The sequence below is a fragment of the Mustela putorius genome, unplaced genomic scaffold (genome assembly GCF_011764305.1).
Source record: "Mustela putorius furo isolate JIRA1106 unplaced genomic scaffold, ASM1176430v1.1 tig00003863_pilon_pilon_pilon, whole genome shotgun sequence".
Taxonomy (NCBI): Eukaryota; Metazoa; Chordata; class Mammalia; order Carnivora; family Mustelidae; genus Mustela; species Mustela putorius.
Genome location: NW_025422015.1, coordinates 24,238,194 through 24,256,389, shown reverse-complemented (window position 1 = coordinate 24,256,389; position 18,196 = coordinate 24,238,194). Strand labels below are relative to the sequence as shown.

Genomic DNA, 18,196 nt, shown 5'->3' with positions numbered 1-18,196 from the left:
TCTCAGGAAGCCAAATGGTTAATTTCCCTACTTAATATTATCTTTTTTTTCAGCACTAAATTTCTGTTTAGTCAGTCACATCATAATCAACATGAACAAACTTCCTAAAAAGTAAATTTGGGGAAATTACTAATTTTGAACTGTGGTATAAGAAAAGAAAAACATACAGAAAAAACAATCAGAAGGATTTTGTTAAGGAATATATATATTAGAGCTATCAAATATTTTTTGTTTATTATAATGATACCATGATTATAAAAAAAAAAGATGCATCCTGAAATGTCTAAGGATTAAAGTACTCTATCTGAAGTTTTCTTTAAACTTCAGCAAAGAATGAAAAATCATGAAACTCACATGGCCGAATCTTGATAATTCCTGAATATAGGTAGCAAATAAATACAAGTGTATTTTACTATCTGTTTTAGGTTGGTGGCTCTATTTAGAAGAAGGGATTTTAGAAATTGCAAATATATATTGAAGATTATTTCCTATACTGTTTTCTCCATATAATTTATTATTATGTATTATTAAATTTATTTTGTCCTTAAAAGTTTGCCAAATTAAAAAATACTTGTGTTTTTATTACATTTGACTAAGAGCCCTTTACTATTCTTGTTAGGTATCTCCAAATTATCCAAGACCATGCCAGCCATGCCATTGTGATCCAATTGGTTCCTTAAATGAAGTCTGTGTGAAGGATGAAAAACACGCGCGACGAGGTAAGAGCAAGAACAAAGAACTGTTGTTCTGATAAAAGGACAATGAAAAGCCAGATATGATTATTTTTAGGGTAATATTTTACAGTAAATTTTACTTAATAATTTTATTCTCATATCTATCAATGTTACCTCCAGGAAGCAGTTTTTTATTCATCTCAATAATTATTTTTCTGTAAATTAATTAAAATTAATTATGCTCTAAAAGCAAAAAGAGTTGAATAATTTATTTTGCATTATAAGCATATGTGTGTATATTCATATATATATATTTATATAGCTATGTTTATCTATCTTCTGATTAATCAGAAATCTGTGATATATGTAGTTTTTTAGTATCTTGTTATTTATTGAATTGTTTATTGTAGTTTTTGTGGTTTCTAGTGTGAAGAGACAGCATTCATTGAGGGATGTGTGAGTTGCAGGGGGAGGAGAGAACAGACTTCATACACTGAGATGTAGTCCATGGACAGAAAGCAAAACGTGTACATAAAGGACTAAAAATAGGTAGTTGTCATAAGTTAATGAAGGGAAAGACGCCGATAGAAATTTAAGCCAAATACTTTCTTTGAGGATTGAACTCATGATGAAGTCCAAACATTGAAGAATCAAATGCCAAAATAACTCCTTGATAAAAAAATGTCAAGGAGCTATGTCCACGAGAGTTGCTTGCCAAAGTTAAGTAGAACATTAGGACATATCTGAAACGGTTTTTTTATATCGCTAAGAGTGGATTCTTCTCTTGGGAAAAACTAAAATAAATCATGGTTACAATATAGGGTTTTTCCTCCAGTGGTTTCCCAGTTAAAACACTGGCAATGTTTCTTTGGCATGGTGTAGCTTACCTGCTTTCTTTTAAAATGATAAGATTATCAACCTAAGCCCTACAGTCTTAAATCTTAAAAGATTAAAACTCTGATTATTTTAAATCTCAAATGGTGAATTATTAAGGTCGTTTTTCATTTTATAGCTCCTTATCTTTTTGTAGTAACAACTAAATCATGTTATTTTCAGTAATATCTTTTAACTTTTTTCTGTACTTCTTTTTTTACTTTTTTTACTTTGTAAAGAAGTATATTATTTTCCGAAATCCTGATAAAATATTGAAAGGTAGAAAAATAAGCATACAATGCAGTGGTAATTCATTATAAACATTCTTATTAACATGTTTATGCTAATTTCACATGAGTTTTTCCCCCAAACTATTGAGTGTTTTTCTGAAATCTGGTTTTAACACCTGAATCATCATTATGTGGACATACCATAATTTATTTACCCACTCAACTTTATATAACTATATAGATTGTTTCTTATTTTGTTTATTGTAACCAATGTTTTAGTGAGGATTTTTGTGTATAAATATTTTTCAATTATTATAAAAACCATACATAGTAAAAACAAATTTTAACAGTAGGGAAGAGAATAAAATAAATAACAATAGTATCCTCTTCAATTTATTCATCCCCGATCTCATTTTCAAATTTAACCAAATTGGGCCATTTCTTCTATTAAGTTCTGGAAAAACACATCTTACAGACAATATCTAAATAATATTCTTAGTACTTTCATCACCATTAAATATTGCCCACTGACTTTCCATCTTAAAAAGAAATGTTTCATTCATTCATTCATTCATTCATTCATTCCTTTTCTCCACTATTTAATCATTTTTCTTAAGTACGGTATATTTATAATGTTAAATAAAACGTTTAAGTTATGATTTTATGATCCACTAAATTTAGACTCCTCTTTTGAGGTCCTACTATGTGCAAATCCCTATACTCTCCACTGGTCTTCCAACTCACTTGACAATGTCTGCCAATTGCATCTTTATCTTTTCAAAAATCGTAGTTATATTTAATTTGAGACCTAATTCTTCTAATTTTAAAATTGAAATGTAAGAATCAATATTTATAATTAGATATATATTACTCAATATAGACCTGCGTTACCAAATTAGACACATTTCCCATGATACATTTTTATCTTCATGTTTAGCTTGGTGATTTCTTAGGAAAGAGTCTAAGTTACAGTGTAATGCTTTGGACTTCTTAGTATGAGTAACCAGATAGTGGGAAATGGTATTTTATGCCATTAACTTGATTACTAAAAAACTGATTACTTTTGGTATAAAGTGATGTTCCCCCCCAAAGATTTGTAAGGGTGCTTTAAATATGAAAAACAACTGTATGTTAAATTTGTTATAAACATTCCAGATTTTGTGTCTCACTATTGTTAAGATTATTTTATAAATGAACCTTTAAAATGTTTTATATAATCACCTATTACAACTTAAAGAACTTTAGCTATAAGACATTATGCCAAGATTGTTTTAATATTTTAATTGAATTTTTGATATGCCTTTAGAATTCTAAAACTCTCATCTATCCCAAGATCAGACAAATGTATTCATTTTCTTAATTCTTATTATTTCACTTTTTTATACTTAGTTCCTTAATCAGTATGGAATTTATTTGACATATTTTATAAAGAAAGTTTCTAGCTATATTTTGTTTTTCTAGTAGTCTCTTTTAAATTAATCTATATTTAATACAGTTTTTTTCATTAAACATATTAAGTGTATTTATTTTATATTCTGTATCTTTTAGCAGCATTCTCTGTTACCTATATAAGCCTAATCCTGGGGGCTGATTTTTCTGCTATTTTCTTGTGTGTTTGATGATTTTGTGTGTGTGTTTGTGAGTACACAAACATGCACATACTCATGCATGTCTGTGTAAAGGTTCTAGATTATCCTTTCAGGATCCTTGAGTTTGTATAATCTCTGATACTATCTTCTAACTTGAGTAGTACCTATAACTTTTCATTCGTTCCATAAAGACATGCTCAGTTAATCGGTCAGTCAAATCCAGGAAAGGATACTGGCTAAGAGATAACTTATTTCTTTAGAATCTCCTCTCTCTCTCTCTCTCTTTTAAATTTTGTAGTTTGTTGTAATTTTGTAATAAGGAGTTTCCTTATTTTCAACCAGCACAGCCATTCTGTCTGTCTGTCTATCTCTCTTTCTGTCTGTAACTTTATCCTGTGTTGTCCTATGTTCTGAACAGGAGGGGATGTTTGGGCATCTAGTTCACAATATTACAACGTTACAACATACAGGATTTTTACAAATGTTAAGATAGACATTGTCATTATATGGAATACATTTACACTTAGTCTTAATGGGGATTTTAACATGAGAAGTAAATGTTAATTTCTTGGAATGCTTTTCAGCCTTTATTGAAATTACTAGATTTCTTTTTCATTTGATTTATGAATATAATATGTTAAAATATATTATTAATATGAATCAATATTTAAATTAACAGAATAAAATCTTCTTGGTCCTTATGGAAAATCCTTTTAATGTACTTTAGGATTCAGTTTGGTGTTTATATTATTTAGGATTTGTTCATATGAATTCATATGTAAATTTGTTTTGCCTGTGACATCTGCTAGCTGTGCTATCTTGGCAAACAAATTAATTTCTCTGTGCCTTAGTTTTCTCATCTGTAAAATGGGAAACATTATAGTACTTATCTCATTTTGAGGTTTTGAGTATTAACTAAATTAACCCATGTATTATATATAGTGCTAAGTATAATACCTCGCATAAAATGAGTGCCATTTAATTATAAGCTGTTATTAGGCTTATTTAGGGCTACCTTAGTTAGATTTTGATACTAAGTTTTACTAGCTTCATAAACTAAATTACATAGCCCTCCATGTTTTAGATACTCTGTTAGAGTTTAAAACTTTGAAAACACTGTAAAAACTAACTGCTACTAAAATACTTTTATGATAATCTTTGACCATTTGTCCTCTTTTGATATCTTTGATTATTTTTAAGTTCTTTTTTACCTTATTTTCTTTGTTTATTTTTCAAATATTCCTTCTTTCCTGTGGTATTCATTTGTTTTTTCTCTTCTTATAATTACATGGATTAAATTTTAATTTCTTCACATTTTTAATGTATTTAACCTTTGGTTACTGTTTTTTTCTGTATCTCATAAACATTAAGTTCTTTTCTCACTGCTGTTTTATAAATAATTAGAAAACTATTTAATCACAGTTGAAGTCTTTATTTCTCTTTCACTCAAGAGTTAAACGGGGAAATATTATTCATTTTTAGAATGGTGGAATTTCGTATAAGACTTTATTATCATGGTTGATATTTCATATTACCTCAATCCTAATTTATAATGACTTTTATTACAAATACAGAAATAGTAATTTATGTTAAGAAAAGTAGACATAGATTACTTATGCTTTGAGAAATTGAGCATTTTTGTAGATTAATGAACTACAATAAGTATATATATACAATATGATGTGTAATTCAACAATAGTAGATGATTCATGTTTTTCTATGTCTTCTTTTTCTAATTCATCTATAAATATTAGAAAGGAGTAGGTTAATGTTATTCTCAGTCACTGATTTTTGGCCACTTTCTCTTTGAGCCCTCAAATCTTTTGTTGTCTATCTATATATTTTTGTACTTAAAATTAGTGTTCTTATGGAGTATGAATATAATATCTTTAGTCATGTTTTTTATTTTATTGTCATCATTGTAAAATGAGGTCTTGTCCAAATGAATCTATTTTTTTTTAAGATTTTATTTATTTATTTGAGAGAGAGAGAGAGAGAGAGAGCACTAACACAGGGTTGAAGGGGAGAGGGGCAGAGGGAGAAGGAGAAGCAGATACCCCACTGAGCAGGGATCCTGCCCTGGGGCTCAATCCCAGATCCCTAGGATCATGACCCCAGTCAAAGGAAGACAATTAACCTACTGAACCACCCAGGATCCCCTTAGTGAATCTGTTTTCATTGGATTCTACTTTGCTCATTACTAATATTACAACTCTATATGCTCTCCTAATGTATAGATTTACATTCCTTTTTTTAAAAAACTTTCTTACGATTTTGCATATCTTTTCTAAACATTATACACACATAGTTTTTGTTTTGTTTTTTATTTAAATTATTTTTATTAACATATAATGTATTATTTGTCCCAGGGATACAGGTCTATGAATCATTAGGCTTACACATTTCACAGCACTCACCATATTACACACCATCCCCAATGTCCATAACCTAACTACCCTCTCCCTATCCCCTTACCCCCAGCAACCCTCAGTTTTTTTGTGAGATTAAGAGTCTCTTATGGTTTGTCTCCCTCCTGATCCCATCTTATTTCATTTTTTTCCTTCCCTACTCCCCATCAACCCTGCTCTGCCTCTCAAATTCCTCATATCAGAGAGATCATATGATAATTGTTTTTCTCTGATTGACTTATTTCGCTTAGCATAACACCCTCTACTTCCATCCATGTCATTGCAAATGACAAGATTTCATTTCATTTCATGCCTGCATACTATTCCATTGTATATATATACCACATCTTCTTTATCCATTCATCTGTTGATGGACATCTAGGTTCTGTCCATAGTTTGACATCAAGGTTCTTTCCATACTTTCCATAGTTGTGGACATTACTGCTATGAACAGTCAGGTACATGTGCCTTTCAGGTCACTACATTTGTATCTTTAGGGTAAATACCCAGTAGTGCAAAGGCTGTGTTGTAGGGTAACTCAGTCTTCAACTTTTTGAGGAACTTCTACGCCGTTTTCGAGAGTGGCTGCACCAGCTTGCATTCCCACCAACAGCGTAGAAGGGTTCCTCTTTCTCCCCATCCTCTCCAAAATCTGTCATTTCCTGACTCGTCAAAATTTTAGCCATTCTGACTGGTGTTAAGTGGAATCTCATTGTGGTTTTGATTTGTATTTTTCTGATGCCGAGTGATATGGAGCACTTTTTCATATGTCCATTGCCCATCTGGATGTCTTCTTTGCAGAAATGTCTGTTCATGTCCTTTTCCCATTTCCTGATTGGATTATTTGTTCTTTGGGTTTTGAATTTGGTAAGTTCTTTCTAGATTTTGAATACTCACCCTTTATCTGATATGTCACTTGCTAATATCTTCTTCTATTCTGTCAGTTATCTTTTGCTTTTGTTGACTGTTTCCTTTGCTTTGCAAAAGCTTTTGATCTTGATGAAGTCCCAGTAGTTCATTTTTGACCTTGCTTCTTTTGCCTTTGGTGATGTGTCTAGGAAGAACTTGCTGCAGCTGAGGTAGAAGAGGTTGCTACCTGTGTTCTTCTCAAAGATTTTCATGGATTCCTGTTTCACATTGACCTCTTTCATCCATTTTGAGTCCATTTTTGTGTATGGTGTAAGAAAATGGTCCAGTTTCATTCTTCTCCTTGTGGCTGTCAGATTTTCCCAACACCATTTGTTGAAGAGACTTTTTTCCATTGGACATTATTTCCTGCTTTGTCAAAGATTAGTTGACCATAGAGTAGAGGGTCTATTCCTGGGCACTCTATTCTGTTCCACTAATCTATGGGTCTATTTTTGTGTCAGTACCATACTGCCTTGATGATGGCAGCTTTGTAACAGAGCTTAAAGTCTAGAATTGTGATGCCACCAACTTTGGCTTTCTTTTTCAACATTCCTCTGGCTATTCAAGGTCTTTTCTGATTTCATATAAATTTTAGTATTATTTGTTCCACTTCTTTGAAAAAAATGGATGGGATTTTGATAGGGATTATATTAAATGTGTAGATTGCTTTAGGTAGCATAAACATTTTCACAATATTTCTTCTTCCAATCCAGGAGCATGGAATGTTTTTCCATTTCTTCATGTCTTCCTCAATTTCTTTCATGAGTACTTTACAGTTTTCTGCGTAGAGATTCTTTGGCTCTTTCCTTAGGTTTATCCCTAGGTATCTCATGCTTTGGGGTGCAATTGTAAATGGTATCAATTCTTTAATTTCTCTTTCTTCTATCTTGCTGCTGGTATATAGAAATGCAACTGATTTCTGTGCATTGACTTTATATCCTGACACTTTACTGAATTCCTTTATGAGTTCTAGCAGTTTTGGAGTGGAGTCTTTTGAGTTTTCCACATAAAGTATCATATCATCAGCAAAGAGTGATAGTTTGACTTCTTCTTTACTGATTTGGATGTCTTTAATTTTTTTTTTCTTGTCTGATTGCCAAGGCTAGGACTTCTAGTATGATGTTGAATAGCACTGGTGATAGTGGACATCCCTGCCATGTTCCTGACCTTAGGGGAAAAGCTCTCAGTTTTTCCCCATTTAGAATGATACTTGCTGTGGGTTTTCATAGATGGCTTTGATGATATGGAGGTATGTACCCTCTATCCCTACACTTCGAAGAGTTTTGATCAGGAAAGGATGCTGTACTTTGTTAAATGCTTTTTCAGCATCTATTGTGAGTATCATATGGTTCTTGTTCTTTCTTTTATTAATATATTGTATCACTTTCATTGATTTGCGGATGTTGAACCAACCGTGCAACCCAGGAATAAATCCATTTGGCCGAGGTGAATAATCCTTTTAATGTACTGTTGGAACCTATTGGCTAGAATTTTGGTGAGAATTTTTGCATCCATGTTCGTTAAGGATATTGGTCTGTAATTCTCCTTTTTGGTGTGGTCTTTGTATGGTTTTGGGATCAATGTAATGCTAGCCTCGTAAAATGAGTTTGGAAGTTTTCCTTCCATTCTATTTTTTGGAACAGTTTCAGGAGAATAGGTATTAATTCTTCTTTAAATGTTTGGTCAAATTCCTCCAGGAAGCTCTCTGACCCTGGGCTCAGTTGGGAGATTTTTGATGACTGTTGCAATGTCCTTACTGGTTATGACTCTGTTCCGGTTTTCTATTTTTTCCTGGTTCAGTTTTGGTGTTTATATGTCTCTAGGAATGCATCCATTTTTCCCAGATTGTCAAATTTGCTGGCATAGAGTTGCTTATAATATGTTCTTATAATTGTTTGTATTTCTTTGGTGTTGGGTGTGATCTCTCCTCTTTCATTCATGATTTTATTTTGATCCTTTCTCTTTTCCTTTATGATAATCTGGTCAGGAGTTTATCAATCTTATTAATTCTTTCAAAGAACCAGCTCCTAGTTTCGTTGATTTGTTCTACTGTTCTTTTGGTTTCTAGTTCATGGATTTCTGCCCTGATCTTTATGATTTCTCTTTTCCTGCTGAATTTAGGTTTTCTTTGCTGTTCTTTCTCCAGCTCCTTTAGGTGTAGGGTTAGGTTGTATACTTGAGACCTTTCTTGTTTTTTGAGAAAGGCTTGCATCACTAGATACTTTCCTCCACTTTGCTGTATCCCAAAGATTTCGACAGTTGTGTTTTCATTTTCATTGTTTCCATGAATTTTTTCAATTCTTCTTTAATTTTCTGGTTGACCCATTCATTCTTTAGTAGGATGCTCTTTAGCCTCCATGTATTTGAGTTCTTTCTAACTTTCCTTTGTGATTGAGTTCTAGCTTCAGAACATTGTGGTTTGAAAATATTCAGGGAATGATCCCAGTTGAGACTTGATTTGTTACGCAGGGTGTGATATATTTTGGAGAATGTTCCATGTGCACTAGAGAAGAATGTGTATTCTGTTGCTTTGGGATGAAATGTTCTGAATGTATCTGTGATATCCACCTGGTCCAGTGTGTCATTTAAAGCCTTTATTTCCTTGTTGATATTTTGCTTGGATGATCTTTCCATTTCAGTGAATGGGTTAGTGTCCCCTGCTATTATTGTATTATTGTTGTTGTTATGTTTCTTTGTTTTTCTTATTAATTGGTTTATATCATTGGCTGCTCACATGTTAGGGACTTAGATACTTAAAATTGTTAGCTCTTCTTGTTGGATGGACCCTTTAAGTATGATATAGTGTTCTTCCTCATCTCTTCTCATAGTCTTTGGCTTAAAATCCAACTTATCTGATAATAAGGATTGCCACCCCCCCTTTCTTTTGTTGTCCATTAGCATGTAAATTGCTTTCCACGCCCTTATTTTAAATCTGGAGGTGTCTTTGGGTCTAAAATGAGTTTCGGGGCACCTAGGTGGCTCAGTGGGTTAAAGCCTCTGTCTTCAGCTCAGGTCATGATCCCAGGGTCCTGGGATTAAGCCCCACATTGGGCTCTCTGCTCGGTGGGGAGCCTGCTTCCACCTCTCTCTCTGCCTGCCTCTCTGCGTACTTGTGATCTCTGTCTGTCAAATAAATAAATAAAATCTTTTAAAAAAATAGATAAAATGAGTTTCTTGTAGACAGCATATTGATGGGTCTTATTTTTTTTATCCATTCCGATGCCCTGTGTCTTTTGATTGGGACATTTAGCCCATTTACATTCAGGATAACTTTTGAAAGATATGAACTTAGTGACACTGTATTGCCTGTAAGGTGACTGTCTGTTACTGTATATTATCTCTGCTCATTACTGGTCTACTACTTTTAGGCACTCTCTTTGTTTAGAGGATCCCTTTCAGTATTTCCTGTAGGGCTCGTTTGGTGTTTGCAAATTCTTTTAATTTTTGTTTGTCCGGGAAGCTTTTTATTTCTCCATCTATTTTCAATGACAGCCTAGATGGATGTGCTCTTATCTGCATATTTTTCTCATTTAATGCTATGAATATATCATGCCAGTTCTTTCTGGACTGCCAGGTCTCTCTGGATAAGTCTACTGCCAATCTAACATTTCTACCATTGTATGTTACAGACTTCTTGTCCTGAGCTGCTTTCAGGATTTTCTCTTTTTCACTGACTTCTAAGTTTTACTATTAGATCACAGGGTACGGACCTATTTTTATTGATTTTGAGGGCAATTCTCTGTGCCTCCTGGATTTTGATGCATATTCCTTTTACTATATTAGGGAAATTCTCTGCTATAAGTCGCTACAATATACCTCTTCCTCTCTCTCTCTTTCTTCTTCTGGGATCCCAATTATTCTAATATTATTTCATCTTATGGTATTACTTATCTCTTGAATTCTCTCCTCTTATGGTCCAGTAGTTGTTTTTCTCCCTTGCTCAGCTTCTTCATTTTCTGTCATTTGGTCTTCTATATCACTAATTCTCTTTTCTGCCTCATATATCTTAGCAGTAAAACCCTCCATTTTTTATTGAACCTCATTAATAGCTTTTTTGATTTCAACGTGGTTAGATTTTAGTTCTTTTTTTCCCACCAGAAAGGATTTTATTTCTCCAGAAGGGAATACTCTAATATCTTCCATACCTTCTTTGAGCCCAGCTAGCATCTTGATAATCATCATTCTAAGCTCTAGTTCTGACATATTACCAATGTCTGTACTGATTATTTCCTAGCCATCAGTACTGCCTCTTGTTCTTTTTTTGTGGTGAGTTTTTCCACCTTGTCATTTTATCCAGATAAAAATATATGCATGATAGAATAAAATACTGAAAGGGTAGCAAAGACCCCAGAAAAATGTACACTAACCAAATCAGAAGAGACCCAAAGCTGGGGGGAGAAATAAGGGGGAAAATGAAATAAAAATTATATATATACATATATATGTATATATATATATATATATATATATATATATATATATATTAGACTGGTGAATAGATCAGAGCCACCCACTTGATTTTGGGTGTATTTTGGTGTCTTAGAAGAAACTACCTTCCAAAATTTTAAGGAAAGAAAAATGTATATATACACAAAAGTAAGGGTAAACATGATGAAGGGAGGGAATACGATTATAAAGATGAAAATTTTTAAAAAATTCTATAAAAGGAATTGATAAGATAAGTTGGTAGGAAAAAGAAAAAAAAATGAGGAGAGACTGTGATCAGGTTGGAGACTAGAACAAAGCCATGTGCTAGATTTAGGGTATATTTTGATCTTAGAAGAAATTGTATCCCAAAATTTTAAAGAGAAAAAATCTTTATGTATATAAAATATAAGGTTAAATACAATGAAGGGATAAAATATGGCTATAACAATGATGATTTTAAGAGATTTTTGAAGATTTTGAAAGTTTTTTTTTAAAAGTTATTGTTAAGATAAACTAGTTAAAAAACGTTGAAAGAGGAAAGAGGAAAAGTAAAAAATATATATATAAAATAAGAAAAAAATAAAATTAAAAAATTTAACTTTGCAAGACTAAAGTTTCATGGGGAAAAAGCCATGAATTCTTTATGTTGCTTTCCCCTAGCTGTGGAGTTCCACTGTTTTCATAGATCAGTGCCCTTGGTCTTGGTTGGATATTCTTGTGATTCTCAAATGTCTTTGCCCGAAGTGGTATTGCACCACCTCTGCCAGGGGCCAGGCTAAAGCAATTTGCTCAAGTTTGCTTTCAGGATCTTTTGTTCTCTGAATGCTCTCCATACTGCTTTGGATAATGGGAATGAGAATGGTGGCCTCCTAATCTCTGGCCCGTAGGAGCCAAGAGCTTGTGGCCCCACTCCTCAGGACACCCTCAGAGAAAAACCAGTCAGTCCCTCCCATCTCTGTGGTCTCTTGCCGTGCTCCGAGCTCACTCGTCCTGTGACTGAATGTTTTTATTTCTGGCACATGGCCCCGTTTGGTGTCTTCAATCCCAGCAGATCCTTGCCATGCACTCCCTTGCCTCTCCCCATGCAGGAGAAAGGAGGAGGTCTCTCCGGATCTGCCACTTGTGGGGTCCCTGCTCAAAGAGCAGTGGTCTGATTGTGACTTAAATCACAGCTTAAGGTAACCCCAAGCTGAGAGCTCACTCCTTGGCTCTGTCTCTGTAGTCAGCTTCCCTTGCTCCAATACCTGGGAGCTCTGACCACACTCAGACACTTTTTGTGTCTTTCTGTGACCCCATGGATTCTGAGAGCACACTGTCCCCACAAGAGTTCCACCCTCACTTACCCGCTGGAGAAATGTCCTTCAGTGAAGTGGACTTCTAAAAGTTCTCCACACATAGTTTTAACAGAAGCAGTAAGACCACGAACATATGGCATAAGATTAGCATGTGGGTTTGACAGTCTTCTTCCCATTCTGCTGTGTGTTTCCCCTTGTGATGCTTCTTTCTTCCCTCCTTTCCTTTCTTGTGTGGGCTATATTTTGCTGTTTTGCTCTTACACTCTTCCAGATTTTGAAAGTCAATAACTTTACTTATTCATCTGCATTTGCCATTTTTTTAATCAAAGAGAAGAATAGAAATTGTATTTTGATGGTTTAAAAAGGAAAAGTAAATTTAAACTGCTTTCATTTTTCTCTATATCTTGTTCTCAAAATATCTATTCCCACAAATTGTCAGTCTTTTTGTTGTTCTTATACCCAGTGATGTCATATTTAGATGATTGTTGTTTAATTTTGGGCTTAAGCAGTGTATTTTTACCCACCAGGCACTTTTTCCATCTCATGGTAGTCTAAACTATGAAGCAACATGTATCACAGGTCGCTGCTTATTCTTTGAGTATCATTAATCAGCTATGAAAATAAGTCCTTGATCATTGTGACAGTTTTTCTGTGGCCTCAATTTTGGTAGGAGCTTCAAGATTTTATCTTTCTTTTTTCATTCTTTATATTTGTAAAGATATGTAAGAGATGCTGTGGTAGAGACTTGTAGTCAACTTTTAATTAAACCTTATATCCTTTGGGTTTAACTTTTCTTTATTAGTTTTTGTGTCAAAAAAGAATTATAAATGTTACTATCATGAAAACTTTAGGAATTTGTGTGTGTTAATATGTGGTTAATATGTGGTTGTTGTTGTTAATATGTGGTTAATATGTTAATATGTTGTTAATATGTGGTTCGTCTTCCCATAGGTTTGGCACCTGGGTCTTGTCATTGCAAACCTGGCTTCACAGGCGTGAGCTGTGACCGCTGTGCCCGAGGCTACACTGGCTACCCAGAATGCAAGCCTTGTAACTGCAGTGGTGCAGGGAGCACAAATGAAGACCCTTGTTTTGGACACTGTCACTGCAAGGTGTGTTGTGTTTGCTGGTAATGTCTGCTATCAAGACAGAAGGTCCTTTTCCCTTTCTTTTCTGTTCTCTTATGTCTGTTTGACATTAGGTCAATTGTAACAGCTTCTCCTATAAATATCCCCTATCTATCCTACCATTGGCCCTCCTCTTAAGTGTCATTACAACCAGGATGTCCAGACATCCACCATTTGTCTAATTCTACCAGCTCAAGAATGACCAGTCACTCTAGGAAGAGGTGTTACTTCATAGCAAAAACCCCTTTCCCTCATTACTCGACTAGTCTGTGAATTGAAAAATAGCATTATAAACAGCAGCGATATACTCAAACCTTCCATAGCTTTGCATCTACCTCTGAAAATAATTCTGCCAAGGGTTACATTCTGGCGTTTTAGGTAATCTTTTGAAGTTTAGACCCAGATTGTCTGAAAATACTATATTCAGATTCTTCTGTTTTATTACTGAAAATGTAAGAAACCTAGTGGAATTGATTAAAGTCTCAATTTTTCCTCCTAAGAGTACTTTCAGAAATATGACTTTATTTGTTGTACATACTCAGCTAATAGCTCATCATGTGAACACTGAGGGAGGCATTACAACCACAGCTTGTATGCATAGAGGAAACAGAGGCATGCACAAGTCTAAAATGACAGAACTGATTTCATTTAGCTGTGCTAATCAGTTCCAAAACACTGGGGTTAAGCTGTGTTATCTACATTAGTTGACAGAATACACTGAAAAAGTTAGAATGCCATACTGATATAAAAATGAATGTTACTTTTTTTTTCCTTTGCTCTCAATCATGGTTGGAACCTTTTTAAGAACCTTTATTAAATCATTAGTCTTATCTAGGAAGCTGTAAATTACATGAAATGATATACTTCCATTTGTTATATGTGTATGTGCATATAAAAGTATAACACAAGAGGTAAATATTAGTATTAATGTGAAGTGTATATTGATTGGGACAAGAATGTCTGACATAACAGGCTAAATATTATAATAGTTACATAATAAGTGTATGCTGTATCATGGGTCATTTAGGTGTTTTTTCTGCCTACTGAAACTACACAATTCCTGTCTCTGTAAACTGGCAGAAAGTCCATAATCTATAGTAAAAGCTGTCATATACTGGAACATAGTAAATTTCCTAGATATAGGACATTTTATTCCAATATTATTTGAAATAACAGACCAAGACTGTGTTGCCATCTGTGTATGATCACTTGTTTAAGGAGACCTCTGCTCTTCACTCTGTGTGTCTTTTTGGACAATCCTACAGACTTAGTTCATCTTCTCTGATATTTACCAAAATGTTGCTTGTGTGCATTTTATTTCTCTTACAAAACTCCACGGAAATCTCTGAGTTTTATCACTTGTTCAAATAAAGGACAGGCAAAGCTGAGCTTGGAATGGAAGGGAAATCTCTGTAGTCTCTAGAATGCAGCACATCAAATGGGAAAAAAGAAAAGGAATGTTTTTATATACCTACTGTTCATACACTGGAAATGTCTAGTATTGCAAGGAAAGAGTAACAGGGAGGGAAAGACGCAGGCCTCATTTTTTTCCTTTCTTTGGTAAATGTAGAGAGAAAGGCTAGAAGAAGAGCTATAGCCACTAGGAGGACTCAGATCAGAGGGAGAGCTCCTTGAGCCACTGCCTGCACTCTGCTAGCTCTCTGTCTGCCTCTGTCTTATACTGAGCAATTACAGTCCCAGTTAAGAACCATCCCTTTTGAGGTGCCTGGGTGGCTTAGTGGTTAAATGGCTGCCTTGGGCTTGGGTCATGATCCCAGGACACTGGGAATGAGTCCCACATCAGGCTTCCTGCTCAGTGGGGAGCCTGCTTCTCCCCCTTCCACTCCCTCTACTTCTGTTCTCTCACCATGTCTCTCTCTGTCAAATAAATAAATAAAAATATATTAAAAAAGAAGAACTATCCCTGTTACAAACACATCTGAAGCTCTACACAGATAGTTAAAAGACAATAAACAGCAATTAAGAAATCATAAAAGAATAAATAAGTAAGTAGCATCATTAAAAGAGTTGCCTTTCAACTGTATGACATTTTAAATAGATGACTATAACCGCTTAGATAAAACTTAATGTTTTTTTTTTTCTTTTAGGATAAAAACTTGCAGAAAACAGATTTCAATAGACATCCACATAGTTTTAAAAATCACTAATTATATGCATACAGAAAATGAATTATATCATAATATACATACATATAATGTACTATAATTAAGTACCTATAATCTCTTGTTTAAAAGAATAATAAATACACAGTATTCCAACAAAATATGCATGTAATTTAAATACTGAACAGACATTTATTAATGTAGAGAGAAATGTGGTAGGCCATTCTTTTTTACAAAAACATGATGAGACATAGGTGTGTCTGCTGGTTATTTGAAACAATATGGATCTATCAAAATGGTATTTAACAAGTAATACTTCATTGAGAAGCTAAAATACTGGAGACTTAAATTCAAATAAAATGGTATTAATATAAATGCTCGTTTCCAAAATGCGTATTTTTTTTTTAAGATTTTTTATTTTATTTATTTGACAGAGAGAGATCACAAGTAGGCAGAGAGGCAGGCAGAGAGAGAGGAGGAAGCAGGCTCCCTGCCGAGCAGAGAGCCCAATGTGGGACTCGATCCCAGGACCTGAGATCATGACCTGAGCCGAAGGCAGCGGCTTAACCCACTGAGCCACCCAGGCGCCCCCAAAATGCGTATTAACCAGTATACACGTACACGTTTTTTTGGTCACATTATAACATGTAATTTTTTTTAAATAATTTTCATTAGGAAGAAATTTTGTCCTTACTGACGTATGTAGATACTTTAAGAAAGCACTTGGTTATGAAGTCTTGGGCCTATATATACTTCTATTATAAATTTTAAGTGGGTAACATTCTATCAAGATACACTGAGAAAAAGGGACACCACTTCTTTCACTTCCAATACAAGTATGCTGGATGAAATAGAGTAAATAAATTTGTAATTCTGTTGATTCAGGAAAGAGAAGGAAATTTCTATATGTCAGACCCAAAAGAGAAACCCAAGTTAACAAGCATAAGCCCAAGCAGAGCTGAACAACGAAGGTCATGGGGTGGGGAAGTAGGATGCTGGTCCTAATCTACAAATGGAAATAAGGTTGGACGTTTTAATGGCCTCTCTAGGACTTGACATTGAGTTTTGGACTCAAGGAAGGAAATTAAAATTGAGTTCAGTTATGTTTAGACTCTAGAATTGTCCCCTTACAGTGAAAATTCCACCTGCAAGCTGGCGGTGGCAACAGAAATTTTCTTTCTCCTTTGGAGCTCTAGGTGGGGAAAAATTAGTGTGCAGTGAGGAAGCAAACACCCAAACCTGTGTGCCACATGGGAATGGGGTCAGTTTTATTCTCCCTTTATGTTAGAATTCTTCAACATGTCAGACAAGTGGTATTCCCACAGGAAAGAAGGTGCTGCCTCAACTGATGATGAACTTGCCATAAAGCAGTACACTGCACGATAGAAAAATAACTACAAAACAAAATCAGGAGGCACAGAAGTCAAAATATTTGTACACTAAGAACTAGAAGAATAAGATAGTTTGCAAGAATTCATATAAACAGTAAAGTATATACTTTTATTGTATTAATCATAAAATACATGGAAATGTATAATCATAAAACATGTGAAGGTAAAAGAATAAAAAAGAATGAGAAAACAGTACAAAATAGGGTCCTATATTAAAATAAATAAGCAGCTTTGGAAAAGAAGTCAATATCATTTACTTCTAGAAATAAAAACTGTATATGGTTGAAATTTAAAATTCAGTGAATTTTAGAAGATTAGAAACTGCTTAATAGAGTATTAGAAATGCAAACTTGAGGATAACACCTATTCATTGACGTAGGAAGTAAAGACATGAAAACATGAGATGCTAAGTGGTTTGGCTCATAGAAGGATAAAATTTAACAAAAGTAACACAAGTTTCCAAAGAAGAGACTAGATGAACAGATGAGAAAGAATATCCAAAAATGATGAAAAGAAGAATTGTCAAGAATTAAAGAAAATTCAATATTTTCTATTTGAAGAAAATAAAAAAGAAATCTACTACCTAAACTCCCAGTAGGCAACTTGCCCACGAGTCAAGATTGAGAGAAAAAGTCTTATATGTGCTAGATATGTTTTTATTGCATATATCATATCATAATATGTGCAAGAGACAAATATCATGATGTGTGTTTGCCATTGTCAGTCCAACTGTATTGAAAACACTCAAAACACTGTACTGAAAACTGTATTGAAAACACTGATGTACATTCTTTAGCAAGGTGAATATTGAAACCAGAAGAGCATTCCAGTGACTTGAAGAATGCAAGAATCTGTCTATAAAAAACAATATGTCAGTGATAACCAATTAGAAAGTAGAATGAAAATATTGCAAATAGGAACAAAAACTATATGATACTTAGAAATAAGTATTTTTAAGTGGAGATACTTTTCAAGAAGATTATTGAAGAATATAGGATAAAACTTTAAATGGGGAGATAGCAAATAATATCAAATCCTGGTGAAAACCAAGAGAAATGCTGCTGTCATTTGGGTAAATTAGTACTATGACCTGTGGAGTACAGTAGGGTATCTGGTATCATTAAGATAATGAAGTGTGTCACCCAGCAA

The 18,196-nt window shown here is 34.0% G+C and overlaps 1 protein-coding gene across 5 annotated transcripts in view; it reads left to right on the top strand.

The window, feature by feature from the left end:
* The window catches only part of LAMA2 (laminin subunit alpha 2), a 637,158-nt gene that overhangs the window by 263,312 nt on the left and 355,650 nt on the right, over window positions 1-18,196 (top strand). For all 5 annotated transcript variants that reach the window (XM_045066381.1, XM_045066380.1, XM_045066378.1 and 2 more), the window contains exons 9-10: window positions 620-719; window positions 13,358-13,518. In XM_045066381.1, the coding sequence (XP_044922316.1) occupies window positions 620-719; window positions 13,358-13,518 (261 nt within the window). The remainder of the gene's footprint in view (window positions 1-619; window positions 720-13,357; window positions 13,519-18,196) is intronic.